At 44.5% G+C, this 19,060-nt stretch overlaps 1 protein-coding gene across 2 annotated transcripts; it reads right to left on the minus strand.

Moving 5' to 3' along the window:
* Positions 1–701: 701 nt before the first annotated feature.
* Positions 702–6,312, minus strand: METTL17 (methyltransferase like 17). Of its 2 annotated transcripts, XM_060004922.1 has the most exons (14): positions 6,219–6,312; positions 5,913–6,066; positions 5,690–5,824; positions 4,728–4,806; positions 4,412–4,493; positions 4,045–4,118; positions 3,488–3,582; positions 3,054–3,124; positions 2,756–2,863; positions 2,417–2,485; positions 1,671–1,721; positions 1,322–1,414; positions 913–1,097; positions 702–837 (listed from the first exon to the last, which is right to left on the minus strand). In XM_060004922.1, exons 1-14 carry the CDS (start codon positions 6,297–6,299, stop codon positions 732–734), a joined length of 1,383 nt encoding a protein of 460 aa, XP_059860905.1. In that variant the 5' UTR covers positions 6,300–6,312; the 3' UTR covers positions 702–731. The 2 variants fall into 2 exon arrangements, with proteins under 2 accessions (XP_059860905.1, XP_059860906.1); XM_060004923.1 differs by lacking the exons at positions 4,412–4,493; positions 4,728–4,806 and having other exon boundaries at positions 4,064–4,118.
* Between the last annotated feature and the right edge of the window lie 12,748 nt (positions 6,313–19,060).

Consider the following 19,060-nt stretch of genomic DNA (forward strand, 5'->3'; position numbering starts at 1 on the left):
GACAACAGACTTCTACACCTTTTAAGAATCACAAGATCCACTTCCATTCTTTGAAAACTTTTAATTATTATTAAAACCTAAGCAAACACAGCTATATAGGGGTACTGTTGCTGAAACTCAGCCTCTGTTCACCAGTGCTGAACAGAGACACAGAGACAGAGTTTTCGGTGAAGTATAAAAGAGTAGCTTTTATTGCTTTGCCAGGCAAAGGAGGCCACAGCAGGCTAATGCCCTAAAGACCGTGCCCTCCCTTAAGAGAGAACAGCAAGGGGTCTTATAGTTTGGAAGTGGAAAATAGGGCCATAGATAAGGATCAGGGTAGATGCAAGCTTGCATTCTTCACTTCTGGAAAATTTCAAAGCTCGTGTTAGGTGCTCTCCTCTCCAGACTGGTTCTGGTGGTCCTTGAGATTATCGCACGGTGACCTTCTTTCTGGAATGAACAATGCTCACAAGGGAAGGGAGTGTTAGGGAGTGTTTCCTTGGAGGAGTAAACACCAGGTGCATAGTACAATTCTAGCTAGAAGGCAATCATTTGCAAAGTGCAATTAAACAAGAAAGAAAAGCATCTGTGAAAGGATGGCCGAGTGAGCTAAAAGAATAAGGCCTACTATAATGGAGGCTATTTTAACTAGTTTTTTGCTGTAAAAGTACCAGCACTCCCATCCTGGATACCAGGTAGCTTCAGCCTTGGCAGTCATGATAGAAGAAAACACATGTTACACATCCTTGTCAACTCTCAGGGGGATCTTGAGCAGGTGATGGAGGAAGCTCAGATGGCGTGATCACAGGTAAACGATCTCCCCAGGAGCTGACACGGGCACAGCGATACAAATCCCTATATAAAACAGAGGGTCAATGTGGGCTGCAGGTTCTTGCTACCTTCCACTAATTTTGGTCACACCCTCTATACCTGCCATGTCTGCGGGCTGTGATCACAGCATGCTGCATATGCCCATCTGGACAGCACAGGTGACAATGCACATGGCGTGGCCGTTTAAGAACAGGCTGAGTGATTCGGGGCCAGCGATTAGCCTCCTCCGGAGACCCTCGAGCAAGGATTACCATCGAGAACTTTTCCTCCTTTGGCTTCTTGTTCTAAGATAAGGATATAGAGATGGCTTAGAGGTAAAAGACAAGGGAAAAAAAATTTTTGAACCCCACTCATACAGCGCTTTTCATATTCTGTAAGTCATGCACATTCAGGGCCTAAAATCTCCAAGCTATTCTCTGAATTTTCCAAATCCTCCCACCTCTGAGTCTTTTTCATTGTGCCCTCCCAGGCTACTTTCTCCCTACCACAGTATTCCCAGAGTACATACCCAGCTGAAGGGGATGGGATGGTAGGCCTGGGAAAAGCTACAGGCCAGGGGCTTAGAGGCTGTCAACTGGGGACAGGGAAGTTCATGGGGACACTGTGAACACAAACAAAAGACATGACGTAAGACAAAAGAACAGATCATAAAACCGAAAAACTAAGAGTGAGAGTCAAGAAGGGCTAGGGATAAGGGAGCACAGGAGCAGAGGGTAGGAAAGCCAGAGGAATCACTAAGAAAGAAACTGGACAGGGACACAAAGTAGTGGAGGTGGCTTAGCTTTACTCTCTTACTTTTCCTGGCCACAGCTGAGTTCAGATCTTTGCATGCTGGGAAAGGGAGAAGTAATACTCACCGGGGCAAAGACAAAACCAGGTCGAGGGTCCAAAGGTGACTTCTCTTTTCCCTGAAATCAAAAAAATTAGGTTGGGCCTGAGGGGTCTATTCTCATAACTCAATCTCTGCACTCAGTAAATTGAGGACTCCTCTAACATTCAATTCTGGTAATTATTAACTATGTTCTTTGAATTAAGCTGGCTGCTTCTTTAATACTCCAGACAAAGAACTTTCTCTTTGCAGCAGGAGAAAGGCAGAAACTTGGCACATAGTATGGTGCTCTCCCTTGTCAGCAACCTCCACTCTCAAAAAGATCCCACTCTAAATAAAACAATTAAATTTATGATTATACACTGGCTCATACTGTCCCAAAGAGATAAGGTTCTCGGCTCAGAAATGCCCTGGATCAGGAGTCGGCAAACATGTTTTTTTTTAAAAGGCCCGGAGAGTAGGCAAAATCTGTTTCTTTTCTAACTATTCAACTGCTGTTTGTACTGTGAAAACAGCCATAGACAACAGGCATACAGCCACAGACATACAAACAAACACGGCTCATATAAAAACAGGTGGCGGGCTGGATCTGACCCACAGGCCCAAGTTTGCCAACCACTACCCTATATCATAATGACTTCATATGCCTACTATCTTGAGAATTATCCTCACCATTGTATGACAGAGTCCCTTCAGTTTTCACAGGCGTGCCAGTAACTGGTGAGAATAGGTAGGGTATGGAGGGTAAGGTGAAAAAAGGAGAAAGAACCTTACGTTAAGGACCAGGTCCCTGGCGTCCATGAGAAGGGAGTGCCCAGCTTTTGTTCCATTCTCCACCAATATCTGATTACAAAAGCGGAAAATAAGAAGCCCCAAATTACATGAAAACATAAATGTCAGTAGCTCTGTAAGCACATTCCCAGATGGAATAGGGATCCTAAAGAAATGGGCATTATATACAAGATGTGGATGGGGACCCTACAAGAGGGACAAAGGGATCTATATAAGAGAAAAATGGTCAAGAACGAAGACAAGCTCCAATGGGGAGAAGGAAAGCCATGAAACCCATGAAGCTGTTTTAAAACTTGAAGGGAAAAAGGGGTTTCTACTCACCAGAAAATGACCTGTCTTGCGCCACAAGGTTTGGACTACGTCAGTGCGGTTGGCCTTGCTGGGCAGTTCACTGAGAGAAAAGGCTGATACCACCACATCAAATTGTACCTGGTGCACAGGACAAGGAACATGACAGACCTGACATCTCCCTCTTCTAAGAGTACAACAAAGGTCTATCCCACTAAATTTCTTCTGCTTTCTTTTATTTTCTAACACTTAATGCTAGGTTGCAAAGCCAAGGCCACAGTTTTCCATGTGCATACTCCACATTTAGCATACTTTAAACATCGCCACTTGCCTTGGGTGATACAGGTAGAAACTGTCTGAAAAAGACACCTGGCACATAAGGCATCCCAGATCCTGAACCACCTGTAGAAGTAGAGATGTGGCAACTATGAGTGTACAGGTGTAAACTGAAGTGACATTCCGATAAGAAACATGGCCCCGAGAACAAAGAAAAACGCTAGCTGAGGGTGAGATGCAATAGAGTAAGCAACTATAAAAAAGGGCCGGGAGAATACTGGGTCACCTGTCCTGTTATTCTTGTCCTACCCATTCACAGTCCAACAAAGGCCTCCAGCACCTTCTGCTGGACTATCGCATTGGAAGATAGACTCATTTTTAACTTTTAGCCCTCTCCACTACTCCCCAATAAAAGACCCTCTCTTGTACTCCTTTGCTTTTTAAATTCCTTCAACTCTGGAAAAGCCCTTCCTTATACTTTGTCCTCACCTTTCAGTAGCTTTTCTGCCAATTCCAACATGGCTGCTGAGCTGTCCACGCACATATATTCCCGTAGGCTCTGGCCCCAAGTACTATGAGCAGCCCTAAAATGGCAAAAAATAAATCGCCAGCCCTCATGACAGAATCACCCTTGCGAGAGACCCCTCTGTTCCCAACCCACCCCTGGAGAAACACAGTGCTATGTTAAAATAGTTGGAAAAACTAACAGTGTTATTTTCTTATTTCATTTACAACTCCTTAAAAAAAGGCAGACTCAAAAATTATTTGTGCACAAAAAAATCTTGATGATATGTAAAACCTCCACCCTAGACTAAATTCCTTTCCTTTTTTATCCTTCTAATCATGGATCTTGTTTTCACTTGACATTTCTTTATGTTCTGACCCTAATCCATATACCTTCTCATGCCTTGTCTCATCTGAGGGAAGAAACATTCCAGTCCCCAACTTCCCTATTCTCCCTCTGGTTCTCCAGTCTCTTGATATTGACGTGGTATAAGCATGGCTCTCTAGAACTAGAAGTGACAGAGAAAGAGAAAGAGACTCACCAGGTGACAGAGCCAGTACCTGAGCCAAAGTCCATCAAGGTTTGCGGCTGGAACTCTGGAAGTCGAGCTTGGATCTAAAGAAATATACAACACCCCACAGTAGACGCTTGGTAAACATGAATTAGGGGGCCACAACAGAGAAAATGAGATATGAATGCCTTTTAAGATTCAATGTAAATGCTTTATAGAATAGAAAGCTCTTAAAACAGTGCTTCTAAACCTTTCTTGGGTCAAAAATTCCTTTCAGAGGATAGAGAACCTCCTAAAAAAAAAAAAAAAAATGCACATGCAACGTCCCAAGTATCCTACCCCAGAAGACTACTTTATGAATAAAAGAACTGACGGTAGGAAATTGAGCGAATTTCACCTCATGGAATGCCCTGGAGACTGCTGCAAAGCCACCATCCAGTCTTGCTGCCATATACACCAGGCTCAGTCCCTCACTGTAGCTGCCAGAAAAACCAGAGTCACACCACTGGGAAACAACCTCTATCCCGTAGCTACCCTCTGACTTTTAGGAAATGAAATCTTTGGAAAGGGCTCTTCCAGCTCAACACTTTCACTTCTCAACACAGAAGAGTCCCAGGGAGGCTTACAAGCCAGGTCACTTTTTTCAAACACAAAATTGTGTAACTGTACTTCCCCAAGTCTCCTTCTTCTGCAGCCCTTCTAGTCTCCCTTACCTCAACTCTTGCCAATGATAGGTAGTTCTACGCAGAGCATGCAGCACTTCTCCACAAAGTTTTTCCATCTGACATGAGTCTGGGGTGAGAACAAGGACTGGAAGTGAGGACCTAGGAAGAACAGGGCTCAGATCCAATATTTGAATAGACTGCCTGCCCATTCATCCCCAATTCCCACCTGGGAAAAGCCTCAAAGCTTAAGAGAGAAGTCAAACCTAGAGAAAAGTTTCAGGTAAGAATAACAATGACCACCACCACCACCAAAGTGTATCAGATAGTATATTTCCTCTAACAGCAGTTTACTCAACTCAACCAACTCTATCCCACAGGTTTGTTCTATATTAAAAGGAGGTGTAACAAAAATTTAAAGGATAGGATAAACACAGTATTTTGTGGATTTCTTCACCTCCCCAAAACTTAATATTGTGACGTCTCCAATCCTCCTATAGGGAGGAAAGGGGCTTGAAAAACTAAAATCTCATGATTGTGTTTTGTTCAGTACTATCTTATCTACCGAGCACCTACTATGAACCAGATCCTATGAGAAGTTCGGAGAATACAAGATGAATAAAAGGCAGGTCTCTTAATAAGAGACAACTCATAACCATAAAAATAACCTGATAAATTATTCTCCTTTCCCTGCAGTGGGTTTTAGTACTGGACATGAACTTTATTTTACTTGAACAAAAACTTAGATGGTCTTAATCCAGTGGACTGAGAGGACAAAGCCAAAGATCTAAGTTTCGACAGGATACTGAAGCACTCACTGACTTTTACTCAAGCCCCACGCACAATCTCTGAAATAACGTCTTCTCTTAGTAAGGCATCATTGTAATAACTGCTCTCGCCAGAAAGTCACATAAGAAATTGCAGTATCTATTTAAGGGGCTGCGAAATTATTTCTTGCTCTTCATTTCCCTCTGCTTTTTCAATTTGGCCTACTCTTTATTCTTAAGCCCTACCTGAGTTTTCCAGGAATTTTTTCTCAAGATGGACAGCCCGTCTTTGCAAATCCTCTGGCTCTACAGGTAAATGCCGACTCCAGAGATAATTGGTCAGTGCTTGCACCTGCTTCTCCATATTGGGCATCGAGCTCTCTAAGGACCAAAGATGAAAAGTGGAATCACTTGCACGCAGGCCCACTTTCCGCTTCTTCTCGAGCCTCCATTTCCCCCCGTTACTCACCCAGCAGCAGTAACTGCGCGGCGTCAACCAATACTTGAGGCAGCCGCACGTGCGACAGCTGCAGGATGCCGGGGTGTCGGCGATGGGACCTCTTCCCCAGGAAATCAGACTTGTTATCCACCTGGGATACGCCGGGCACGAGGGCAGCGAGCGCCTGCAGGCCGGGAAAGAAAAGCTGATTGGGGGGGCAGAAAGCATGGCTGCGGACGCTGGTTAAGGGAGGGGCGGCCGAGAGCGGTCCTCCTCGGAGCGGAGCTGTTTCTGAGACCCACAGCCTCTTCGACAGCAGGGAAAGTAAGCACTCACTCGGGACTGGGTAGCTATTCCGAGGCCGCGGCGCCATCTGCCTAAAGTCAGCAGATACGCCGGTCCTCTAGCGCTCGCCATGGAGCCAGAGGTGAACCGGAACCGGAAATTTAGGTGCAGTGACCCTCTCTCTCGCCGCGGCGAACATCCTCCGCGGAACGTCGGCGAGGGACAGAATCAGCCAATGAGGAGAACGAGTGCTTGCTAGTAGCCAATAAGCAATCGCTATGTAAAGCTCCTTGAAGAGCGTACGTGCGCCTCAGTTCGGACGTAGCGAGCCGGAAGCGAGGTGGCCTCGACTCTGTGTTGGGATTTGTCTCCTCCTCCAGGAATCTAGAGGGCGGGAGGGGGAAGGGGCGGGCCCTTTGCTGCGGTCTCTAGAAACGCGTCAGAGACCCGCGGAGTTTGTGTTTGTATTAACTACCTGTGGTGTTTTTTTTTCTCTTCTGGGGAACGCTGAAGTCTTGGGATTTTTACCTTCTGTGTGAAACGGAGAGAATGCAGTATCGGAAAGGTGAAATAAGGAAAGCCAGATTTAGGCGTCCGAATTTAACAGGATAATAGGTAATACTAGATATAATGTTTTTTGCATGTTAGATTCTCTTAATATTAAACCAGTACTCTTAGATGAATAGCCACCATGAGAACATTATGTTCCAGGTAGTGTGGCAAGCACTTTTATATGGTACTACCTCATTTAGTCCCCACAATTCTATAGGGTAGATTACTTTAACCCCATTTTGCACCCAGTGAAAGTGAGTGTTCAGGTGGCTCTTACGCCCAAGATCACAGAGCTTGTTAGGTGAAAACAAGATTTAAACCTCGGCAGTCTAAGTCTGATCGTTACCTTTAAATATATGCTCTACTGCATAATGTTGGTACTTAGAATGCAAGTTACCAAGTACCAACTACAGATTGGCACTTGCCATCTACCTCTACAAGGATTAAATCATGAGCTGCTGCAGCTGCTGAACTTTAACACTCTGAAAGGAGTTCAGGGTGGAGATCAAGAATGAGGCACTCTGTGCTCTGGAAAGAACTGGCAGAGAAGACCTTCAGAGAGTTAGATACTTTCAGGAGATGATTTTTATGAGCCCAATTCTTGCATCTCCGCATATCTAGAAAAGCACTAAAATATTTCTTGGTGAAGTCTGCTTCTCATGACTAGCAGTGACCTTCACGAGAGTAGCAGCAACCTTCTGCAAAAATGTGTGCTTGGGACCTCCTGGCGATCCAGTGGTTAAGACTCTGTGCTTCCACTGCAGGTGACACGGGTTCGATCCCTGGTTGGGGAACTAAGATCCCACATGCCGTGTGGCTTGGCCAAATAAATAAATAAATAATTAAAAATGTGTGCTTGATTGCAGGTATCCCCCGCACCCCTCACCAAAATCACATATATACTGACCTAACCCCCTGCCTCTTTGGAACAGAGCTATCTGAAATGCTGTCTCCCGGGCTATACTCCTCATTTTGCCCCCAAATAAAACTTAATTCACAACGCTCACATTGTGCTTTTTTTTCAGTCAACACAAGTTAACTAAGAACAATAAGCTAAATGTTCTGAAGTATTAAATTAACATGTAGCATTAAAAAGAACTTACCCAGTCTAACCTCTTGATTCCTATAGCAAACACATTAGTTAACTATGGTGTATTTTAACCTTTTGGGATAGAAATCTGGTGGCTGGATGGGTAGCAGTATTGTCTTTGGTGTAACTGCAAGCGTCCAAATATGAAAATTATGTGATAAAGTATGGGGAACTATATCAGTTGGAGAGTTAAATGTCTGGTTTGCATTTGGGTTATTAAACTTTGCTTCTAGTAAAGGAGGCCTTTCCATAATCTGAGTGCTCTGGAAGGAGACTTAAGGGGCACTTAAGACCGCTGTTGTAAATGCCCCACTCACTGCTCTCCTCCCTTTCAGGTTCACCTTCTCTCCCCACCACCCCACCGCTTTGATTCATGCTGCCACACTTAGTCTCATTTCTTGTGACACTTTGTTTTACTTTATATTGCTGGCTCAAGTGTTAGCAAGATAAACTATATCACTGTAGGTTAGCTATAGCATAAGATTGGCTATATTATTTTTTGACATAGGGAGGTAGCAGAACATAGGGATAAAGTGCTTGGCATCTGGAGTCTGGCAGTCTGAATTTGAATTCTAGAGCAGCAAGACAATAATAGTTGCTATCTCACAGGGTTATTGGAGTGAGGATTGAATAAGATAATGTCTGGCCCAAAGTAAATGCTCAATGTGTTTATGCTATTATTATTATCATATGTATTTGGGGAACTTAAAGGGACATGATCACATTTTAATTTTTATTATGAATTCATGTCTTATTTCCAAGACAAACCTGAAAATGGGGATATTTGGGACCAAGCAAGACAAGGCACTGGAGACTGAGAAGTAATGAGCAGGAGAGCTTGGTGGTGCCTCTGAATGTCCCTCCTGCTTTTCCTTTAGAACTACCAACATAGATGTGGCTTCATTTATTTTGACACTGGCCTAATTAGGATTGTTCCCTTCCTTCAATAATACAACATCTCAAAAGCTGACATAGTTCTGAATTTATGTGTCTTTGTTCTTAAGCCAAAGTGTTGTTCATAAAAACAAAATAAAACAAAAACCTCCACGTCAGCCTCCTCAGGGATCAAGGATGTCCTTGATCGAAAACAGTGCACATAATTTTTTGTGCATTGATGATGCTTAATCAATATTTGTTGATGATGTTAATAAAGTGATATATTTGTTTCCATGCTTGGAAAATCTCAGCAGGATAGACTAGGTTGAGGAGCTGAGTCTAGTCATTTAACCAGGTCACAATCCCATAAAGCATAGATGAGCCCATTTCATACCTAATCCATGAATTCTACCAACTTAACACTGATCATACTTTGACCTGGGTCATATTTCCAATTAGTGGCTCTACATTTAAAAAACAGATAAAAGTATGGAGAAACTAGACAATATTAAAGAGAAATACCCCCCCAATTAAGTAAAGGAAAATAAGAAAGATTCTTTGAGGAAGGTTTGGATAAGTTGGTTAGAGATGGATAATGAGCAATGGAAAGAGCTAATAATTAGATCTAGAGAAAGTCTCGGTAATGAAGGTGTGAAGCAACTGGAATAATATCTTGGGAATAAAGAAATTCTACCATCAAAGATCCCAAGTAGTGCCCTTTTTGTCGCTTTCTTCTTGTTGTTTTCCTTTTTAAAATCTTCTCTTAAGGCATTATTTGTTGTGTTTATTTTCATTTGTGTGTCTTCTAGATTAGTCTTTATCTTTTAAACAATTTTCACTTTTATTTTTAACTTTCCTGAATATGTCACCCTTTTTTCTGAATTTTTTATTAATTTTGATACATGTTCTTTCATGTCTTGTATTATTTTCTTAGCTTGTTTTGAAATCATGGATTACAGTTTTAATCTGTTTTGTGGACAGGTCTATGTTGGTTTATGTTCTTAAGGAAGCAGACATTAAGATGGAATTAGATTTATATGAGATTTATTGGGAGAATGCCTGTGAGGGGGAAAGAGAGAGGAAGCCAGAAGAGGCAGGATGAGCTGTCAGACTGTGATGCAGGTCTGACCTCTGTGAAATAGGGAGGGAAGGAAAACAGGTTGGATAGGCACAGGTCTAAAAGTTTCAGCCGGGTTAATGGAGGTTAAGGTGGCCATCAGAGGAGTCTTGCATCCTGAGAAATGGATCTGACTTAGTATCCCTGCTACACTCAGTCATTGTCTGAGACAGCCCATGGGAAGCGTAGCAGATTCAGAGGGTGGCAGTTGGGGCCATCAGTTAATTATGATCCCCACAGCGGGAGATCTGAGTAGTTCATTTCCACAGCTGCCCTAGAGCCACACAGATCGACTTCTCCAGATAGGTTCAAGAGACAATTCCTTCAAGCTTTGTATGGGACTCTGTTTTTGAAGAGAAACTTAGAAGATGGAGGTTAGTGGGGAAAATTATAGTCACTGTTACTGCAGTTGATCTCGGGGCTGCAACTGGCACCCATCCTCTCCCTCCTTTACTATCCATTCTCATTTCCCCTCACCCCCAACTATTATGTCTTAGTGGCTTGTCTGGTGTTATGACCCAAACCCTTGTTCCTGAGTGGTCCAAACTCTTGATAGTCATATCTTTCTCTGGCTGACGTTGCTGCACATACACAATCACAGCTACAATGGAGCATGGGAATGCTGGGAAGCACCCAAGTAGAACACTTGGGTTCCATCTGAATTCTTCTCTACTCCCGTTGTGTAAAAACAGCCCTACCTCTTCCTGCTAACTAGGGTTACTTAGCCCTGATAGTATGGTAACTCCTCTTCTCATCTGCTGCTCCCTAGACCCAAGAAATCCGAAATGTCGTGGCAGCAGCTGTAGCTTGTAGTTCAGTGAGACCCTTGATATATCCCCTGGCAAGGGTGCATCCTCTGTGGGGACCTGGACCTTTGACACTGCAGAGCCCAGAGTTACAGAGATGAAAGCATGAAATTTCTGTGGGTCAGTGGGAGTGATGGTAAGTGAAGCCATTCCTGCTTCTACTTCTTGATTACCAGACCTGTGTATTCTTCCTTTTCGGGACACAGTGTCATTTAGAGGTTTCTGGTTCAATAAATACACTGCATCCTGAAGGACCATACCCCATCCTTTCAGAATGTTGCCTCCAAACTGTTGCTTCAGCTGTGCCTTTAGAAAGCCAGCCTGTTACCCTCCCGTCTCCTCCCCTTCCTTTCCCTTCCTTCCCCTTTTCTTCCTCTCCCTTCTTCCCTTCCTCCTTTCCTCCTTTTTTCTTATCTATCTATCTATCTATCTATCTTTTTTGGACCTGGAGTGACCTTCACTTTCTCTTTTGTTTTGAAGTAAATACCAATGAACTCTTCCCATTAGTCCCTTACATTCCTCTAGAGGTAAGTGATATTGTTGAAGTAACTTCAGCAGAAGTTAGGGGAGCTCTTATGAACTGTGATTAAATAGAATGTGGTAGTTTAGCTAATTCTCCTTGGTTATAGCCCTCTGTATCTTTGATTTTACTTATCAAGCCAGCAGAGCCGCCTGGTGATGACTGCACTACCTTTTCGTCTTATGATATTTGACTTCTGTCTTTTTCAGATTGGATAAATAATTTATCCTCACCTGATTCACTGATGCAGGCCACATAGCAGGCCCCAAACAATAGTCTTGATGCCAAAGGCAAGGTCATTCTTCCCCTTGCAGTGTCCATGGTTATGATGATAATGAAAGTGGGCTCTCACTGCGGGTATTTAATTGCTGCAACAGAAGGATTTTCTCTTCTTAGTTCAAATATACCCCACTGAACTACTTTGAGAAATATCCAAGGTATGTGGGTGAAACCAAGCGATGCACTGTGGGGCTCCTGAGCACGGAGGCCTTTTTCGTCCCCTGTTTCTTGTAGGCAAGACTCCAGCCTCCAGGACCTTCCCTGAGTTCCAAAGGGCAGATTCAAACAGTTGCTAATCAAGGGAACGGCAGCCAAGAAACCACCTGAGGCCAGATTAAAAGACCAGAGAAGCTCATCCAGATTAGGGGACCGACCACCTGAGACAAGATGAAGGGAACGCAGGCCCTGCTCACCCCTGACCTTGTCAGAGACCCCACCCTTGAACCGTTGCTATAAAACTTCTCCTCCAATCCTCCCGGGTTGGGACACATAGTTTTCAAGGACAGGAGCCCACTGTGTCCCCCTTTGCCTGGCAAAGTGATAAAGCTATCCTTCTCTACTTCACCCAATACTCTGTCTCCAAGATTTGATTCGGCACTGGAGTACAGAGACGTTGAGTTTTGGCATCATGGGGACAAAATTTCTAAAATGCAGGCACCTGTCTGTTTGCTCACTATACGCACAGCACTTAGAATAGCGCTTGTCACATCAAAGACACTCAGAAATGTCAGGGGCTTCCCTGGTGGCGCAGTGGTTAAGAATCCACCTGCCAACGCAGGGGACACAGGCTCGAGCCCTGGTCCGGGAAGATCCCACATGCCGCAGAACAGCTAAGCCCGTGCACCACAACTAGTGAGCCTGCGCTTCAGAGCTGGTGAGCCACAACTACTGAGCCCACGTGCCGCAACTACCAAAGCCAGCGTGCCTAGAGCCCGTGCTCTGCAACAAGAGAAGCCACGGCAGTAGCCTCCGCTCACCACAACTAGAGAAAGCCCGAGTGCAGCAACAAAGACCCCACACAGCCTAAAACAAATTAAATAAATAAATAAATTTATATTAAAAAAAAGAGCTAGCTTGTGCACAAGGGAGAAGATGGGGAAAAAAAGTGCTAGCTCCCTGAGTAGAAGGGGCAAGTTGCTTTTATAACAAAAAGGAGAGTTTGTCTCATGATTACCAGTAATTTCCAGAAATCATCAAACTTCTTTGATCAACAGCAGGTGGCTCTATGATGGCCAGGAACGGGGAGGCTAACCACACACAGGGCAGGCAGCAAGCAGTGCTTAAATGCCACACTAAAGAAAAGAAACAGCATCATTGGACTCAGTGGACCAAACAGCTCCTAGATAAACATGAGGAAAAGGCAAAGAACTCACAGCCTTGACCGGCAATAGCTGCTGTTGCTCGTTATGGAAGGGAAGGCAGGTCCTCTCGGTACATTTGCCTAGAAAGATAACACTGTTAGCAGGGTAATCTTCGGAAGAGGGAGTAAATTACAGTTGTGTGTACATAGGAGAGAGCGTGTGTGTGTGTGTGTGTGTGTCTGTCATGGAGGATGTGTGTGAAATGGGTGGTGACTGTGTGTGTCTCTCTCCTACAGATGCCTCTGCATCTATAAGAAACCCAAGAGTTAGGTAGAGGGAGAGATGCTGTCTGCTGGGCGCAAGGGAGAAGGGCTTTGCTGTCCTTGACTGACCTCTCTACTTTGCTGGTCCTGCACACTCCAGGTTAGCCCATGGGGATTCAGTGCCCCCCTGTGGTTGGCATGGTTCTTCCTAACTTTCCCCAGCTCCCAGGTCCCTTCCTGAGTCAATCCTGAATTGGTTTCTAGTTACCACGCCCCAACTAACTCAGCTCTCCCTCCTGTCCTATGGTTCTTATTCCATTCTTCCTCATTTCCAGCTCATTCAGAAATCACTTCTGTTCATCTTCTCTTTCCTTAGAGCCCTCTCTGGCTCCTTGCTGGGGATTCAGAGCTTTCGAAAATGATCAAGATTTTTCCTTTTTCTGATCCTGATGTTCTGTCTATGAAGCATTCTCTAGCTCTGTTCTAGCTCTCGATACAATATGGTTCAAGCTAAAGATGGTTCCAGTCCTGTTTGGTAAGGATCTTGGGAAAAGAAAAGGAAATGGTCATTGAAAGTATGGCTGAAAGCAGAGGAGGCTATAGGGGAATCTACAGGCCCCTGGGATGGGAGGGGGCAAAAAATGCATGACCCACCCGTGCTTGAAATCTCCAGCCTCTGCGCACTGACCTCAAATGCTGATAGCATCAGTGACCCAGAAACATGTGAAGAGCCTCGGAATCTAATGTGCTTCTCCTCAAGCCTCCTCTCTATAGTCATACAAACCCTCTGTACCAGAAATAGCTCTCTAACTTCCATATAATCATGTCCCTTCCAATTTCTCCTTCCAAAGTCTGGGCAAGATCACTGGAGTTGAAAGCAGCAGAGAATCGATGGTGTGTGGGACGTCTTCTGTTTAAAGGAAGCAGGGCAGACAGATCGACCTTCTAAAGGCACAGCTGAAAAATTTTTTTTGCCCTCATTTCAGCAAAATCACTGTGTTGTTACAGTCCAGATTTCTACATAATTTATGTTCTTTGGACAGCAATTGATGTCAAATGAGCCAGTCGTTCCTGAATCATTGTAGTTATTAGTTTTTAAAAATTAATGTAATTTGAAAATATTTTGCTCTGTTAAGTCCGTAGCAACTGGTATTGTTAATACCGTCCTTAAAGCAATACTTAGATTTGGAAATGAATTGGTAGTTTTATATACCGTGTTCTCACACTGTAATGGGCTTGCATATGTTAAATTAACATGATCACATTAAATATTAAGGACTATTTTATTATATAAAGTACTATAACTTACATTGTGATTTTTACCATTTCTTAAAGCATTATCTAGATACATAGATAAAGAATTCATATCAAGTTCACACATATTGTCCAAACCTACATATACAAATTTAAGAGTAAAGACATTGTTGGCTATTGCAAACTGTGCCTCAGCTGCCGTGTACAACTATTGGGGATATCGTGCTAATTTTTGAGTCCCTTCAGAACTGTGCATTGGAACATGAAGGGAAAAAAGAAATAGGTGCTTTGTACCATGTTACATCATAGTATAAAAATGCACTGCAGTCATGCTCTCTGAGAGGAAGAATTTGACAAATTTGTCTTTTTTTTTTTTTTTCCTATATGCTTCTGCTGCCTAGTCCTTCCTGTATTTGGAAGCAGTGCCTGTCTCCTATCCTGGAAGAGGCACAATCTCTAAGGAGTCTTGTCACTCGACATAGTCACCTTTAAGGATCTGGGTAAGAGATGTGGAAAAGTGTTTCGCCTGGATTAGAGCCATGTCAGTCCCGAAAGCAGAAGTTTAGGATGATAAGTTGCACTGGATCCCAAGTAACAGAGGCACATCTGTTGTTTAGTAAATTCATTATTTATATGTCTACATTAGTTACTTGTGGGGCTTCCTCAAATGTGAGGCCCAGGGAAGGGGCTCTCCTGTCTTGGGCCTAAGGGTAGTTCTGGCTATATCTTCAGCACTTAGGCAAAGCCAGGCATATAGTCATAGCAGATTCCTAATAAGCGTCTGATCAAAAAATTTTTTGAGTGAATTGGATGAGTTCCTGAAAGAGATGTGTTGCTGGCTCTCTGGATGCTCTATGGTTGGTGAACTTTTAAAAAAGAAGAGAATGTTTTCAGGGCAGGAAAAGGTTAGAATTGTCAGCCAGGAAGAGACTAGTTTAGAAATGTTTTCTAAACAGAATACAGATGAGCTCTCAAGTTGACTTTGTATGCACCTAAGGAGGGTAGTTTCTACTTGAGCCATGAAGGCTGGACCCAGAGTTCTGATTGAAAGAACCCTGTTTCTTCAGAGATCAAGGGATAAAGAGCTCTGGCCTAAAATGGGGACTAGCCGTACATGTGAACCTTGAAATGAACTGCAGCAGGCTTCACAGCCTGAATGGTGGCTGAGAGTGTGCGAAGCACATCGTGTGGCTTGAGACAGTCCCCAGAAATTTGCCCTAATGCTCTCTAGTTAGCATGTACCATGAAAAGTCATTGTCACCATGGTGACAACGTGCTTTACATAACTATGTTTCAGAGGAAATGGGAGAGGCCTCCCTCATGCCAGAGAGGTATAGGGATAGAATAGGATGTCAGGCCACATTTTTTGGAGAAAAAGACTTTGCCTTTCAAATTTATATCGCAACAACTTAACCCGCTGACTGCAAAGCTGGCTAAGAAGTTTTCAGCGTGGGCATGTCCTTGACCCGTGCTCTGGCAAAACCACCTGCTGCCTACTCCTGCTTTCCCTCTCTATCTAGAGGTTTAAGGGAAGAAGTTCTAGAGAACAGACTCGGCAAATTTCAAGGGATAGATGGGATGGATCTTTTTTTTACAGACTTGCGCATTTCCATAAATTTTAGGCATCTGCTGAAAACTGTCAGACTGTAATTCTTATCTGTAGCTCCTACCAAGAAAATAAAATCTGTAACGTGGAGAATCTTACCTGTCTCGGGCCTTGTAGCAAACTTAGGTTGTAAGCTGCCCTTCTGGGCCATGTTGATATGGATCCTCAGAGCTTAGGAAACAAGTCCTTCATTCAACTGCAAGGTTGGGCCTGTGGCTCCTTGCTTAAGGGGAGAAAGAAATTTGGCTGTAGCCTTGGCAAGCTGTCAGAAAATGATTGCTAAGATATAAAGAGACAGTTCACAATAGAGGATTATGAGTAGTGAAATAAACATTGGGGAAACTATTTAATCTCACTAGTAAAGAAATGCATGTTAAAACATTAGGATGGGGACTTCCCTGATGGGCCAGTGGTTAAGACTCCGCACTTCCACTGCAGAGGGCACGGGTCTGATCCCTGGTCAGGGAACTAAGATCCCCGCATGCCGCATGGCACGGCCCAAAATACCCCCGCCCCCAAAGAAAGCATTAGGGCACAGTTTCTCCTATTAAAAAAGCAAGGTTGCAGTGGAACTTATATTCCACAGCAGATGGCATTATAAATAGGTGTTAACGTTTTGGAGGGCAGTTTGCAATATATCAAGAGCCAAAAGAATTGTTTGTGTTCTTTGATCCATTGATCCCAATTTTGTTATTCTGTAAACATTTATAGAGTCCCTTCCAAATGACAACATTCTAGGCAGAGACATCAGAGATTGGTGTTGCATACTGTGCCCTTCAGGAACTGACGGTCGGCTGGGGGAAAACATACCAATAATCAGATAATAATAATACAAAGATGAACGGGGAAGATGGGGGCCTAACTGCAGGTCTGGTGAGTGTGTGACAGGGGACAGGGAAGGTTTCCTGCAGCAGATGACACCACACTGGATCTGGGAGGATAAATAATTACCCTAGAAAACCACGTGGGGAAGGATGTTCCAGGCAGAGCCAGAATAAGACCTGGAGGTGGCTGTCCATGGTTCAGCTTGGCTAGAGGATAGGCCTGGAAGTGATTTCAGAAAGTTATTCAACCATTCTCAAGGCTGACATTAGAAAAACTTTTTACACGTTTAGTGTCTTTCCCTTGACTCTGGTTTTTATTTTCTGCCTAGAGGTACATATTCATCCCTTCACTTCCCTGGGATAGACATAGGCAAATCATGCCACCTTGGCTACAAACTCCCCTGTAGTAGCAGCTGGCAAGCATGAGCTGCATTCCCTGGGTCTCTTTAACACAATGCAGGACTTCAGTGTTCCCTGAGCCCCTAATAAGAAGCAGAGATGACTTCTTGGGTAGGAGAGACTGGCAGCTGGAGCCACAGGGCACAAGACAGGCCAGACCTACTGATCCTTCCCCTTTCCCATGGCAGCTCCATCTGGCATGGGGCCCCTGGTGCCTTGGCAGAGCAGAGAGTCAGGCCACAGTATAGGAGAAAGTGATGGGAATACACACTAACTGTCTCCAGAGAAGAATGGACTTAATCCTGCTCACCAGCGTTGCCAAGAGTGAGATGGGAAGATTGAAAGCCTGAGAATTATAACCTAAAGGAAAAGTTAAAGGAGAGTGCCTGGGGAAGAAAAAGTTTTGCAACACTAAGAAGAGTCAACATGTAGTTTGTTTTTATATTCCATCTCCTCCAAAACAAGAACAAGCTGAATGGGGTCACAACTGCAGTACATTGGTCCCAAAGGCATTTAGACATATGAGAAAGCACTCTCTAGCAGTGGTCATGTAGATGCCAGCATAGGGAATCTGGGAGACCCTGGAGAGCTCTATGAATAGGAGAAGCCCTGTTATCACCCCACCGTGCTGTGAATGGCTAGATGGCTGAGGTGCCCGGGCTTAGGGACTCAGGCACTCTCCTTTCGCCTTTCATTCGGTAAAGATCTGCTTAGCAAGTGCTATGCACCATGCATCATAAGTGAAAGTGTATCTATCTTTTACTTCAATTTTCCAGATGAGGGATAATGATTCTTGTCTAAGGGCCTGTGGCAGATCAGAACAGGGTCTGAGTCACAGGGGGAGCCCTGAATCCGGGAGGAAGAAGGCCCATCAGGGCTGAGTGGTCAGGCTGAAAGAACCAACTAATGGAAAAGCAAAGACTTGGCTGAGCACGAGGGTGACCCAGCCTGCAGTGCACGAGGTTGATGAGGCATTTAGAGAGCTGTCCCCAAGTGCGGACTGTGACCAAAAACGTCTTGAGACCGAAGTTCTGGCTCTCGTGATGGAAGGAGCAGAGGACTAGGGGGTTAGGAGTTTTCTTCATGGAAGCTGGGAGGGCATTGGAGGGAGCAGCGTCACTTATGCAGTCAGCACCAATTCTTCTCCTCGGATCTCAGTTCCTGCTCTTGCTGCCTTCCATCCTCAGGCCCTCTTGCCTTCCTTCCAACTGACTCTGAGGGACTCTTCTTCACTGGGAATCTATGAATATTCTTTTCCCCAGGCCCTTGGATTTCCTGGCTTCAAATGACAGAGCCCCAGGGCTACTTAGGGGAGAGGACAGTCAGGGTGGAGGCTGGCGTGTTGCTCAGACTGGGTTGCATTTGCTGAAAGGATTTATGCTTTCTAGTTAGACTCTTCTTCCTTACCACTGCTCTTCCAGATGAAATGGAACAATTGGATGCCTTCCCCTTATAACCTGTGGCAAAAAAGAGGCTCAAGGAGAGGAGACAATTATCTGGGGAGTCCGGGAGTCGGGGCTGCCTTCTCTTTGCTTCTTTTCACCCTCCAGGCCATGCCTGGGTCTGATTTCCCCCAAGGACAACTGGGATCCTGCTATGCAGTCTCTGTCACGTATTGCTTGAGGTCCTATTTGAGTGTCAGGACTGAAAAGTCTCAACTTTCATCCCTGGAAGATAATGGGACAGTACTCCTTACTCAGCCCCACCACGTCCAGTCCCTCCCTCCCTGGGCGATATAACAATACACCTTGGGAGGAAAGACCCTCAACACTTCTCCAGCCACAGAATCCTCAACTCTAACTCTGCGAGATCCTCAGCCCCAGGGCCTAGTAAAGGGGGCTGCACACATGAGATCAAGATTGTGGAAGTGAGGCTTCTCACTGGAGGGGTAGCAATAGCTGTGGTGACCCTTCTGTGGTCCTGGGGAGAAGAGTGGGTAAGGGGCTGAGTGAGGTAGTTATAAATAAGGCAAAGTGAGCATGAGAGGAAGAGGAGGCTGGGGAGAC

Source organism: Delphinus delphis, chromosome 2 (genome assembly GCF_949987515.2).
Source record: "Delphinus delphis chromosome 2, mDelDel1.2, whole genome shotgun sequence".
In the NCBI taxonomy this organism is placed as follows: domain Eukaryota; kingdom Metazoa; phylum Chordata; class Mammalia; order Artiodactyla; family Delphinidae; genus Delphinus; species Delphinus delphis.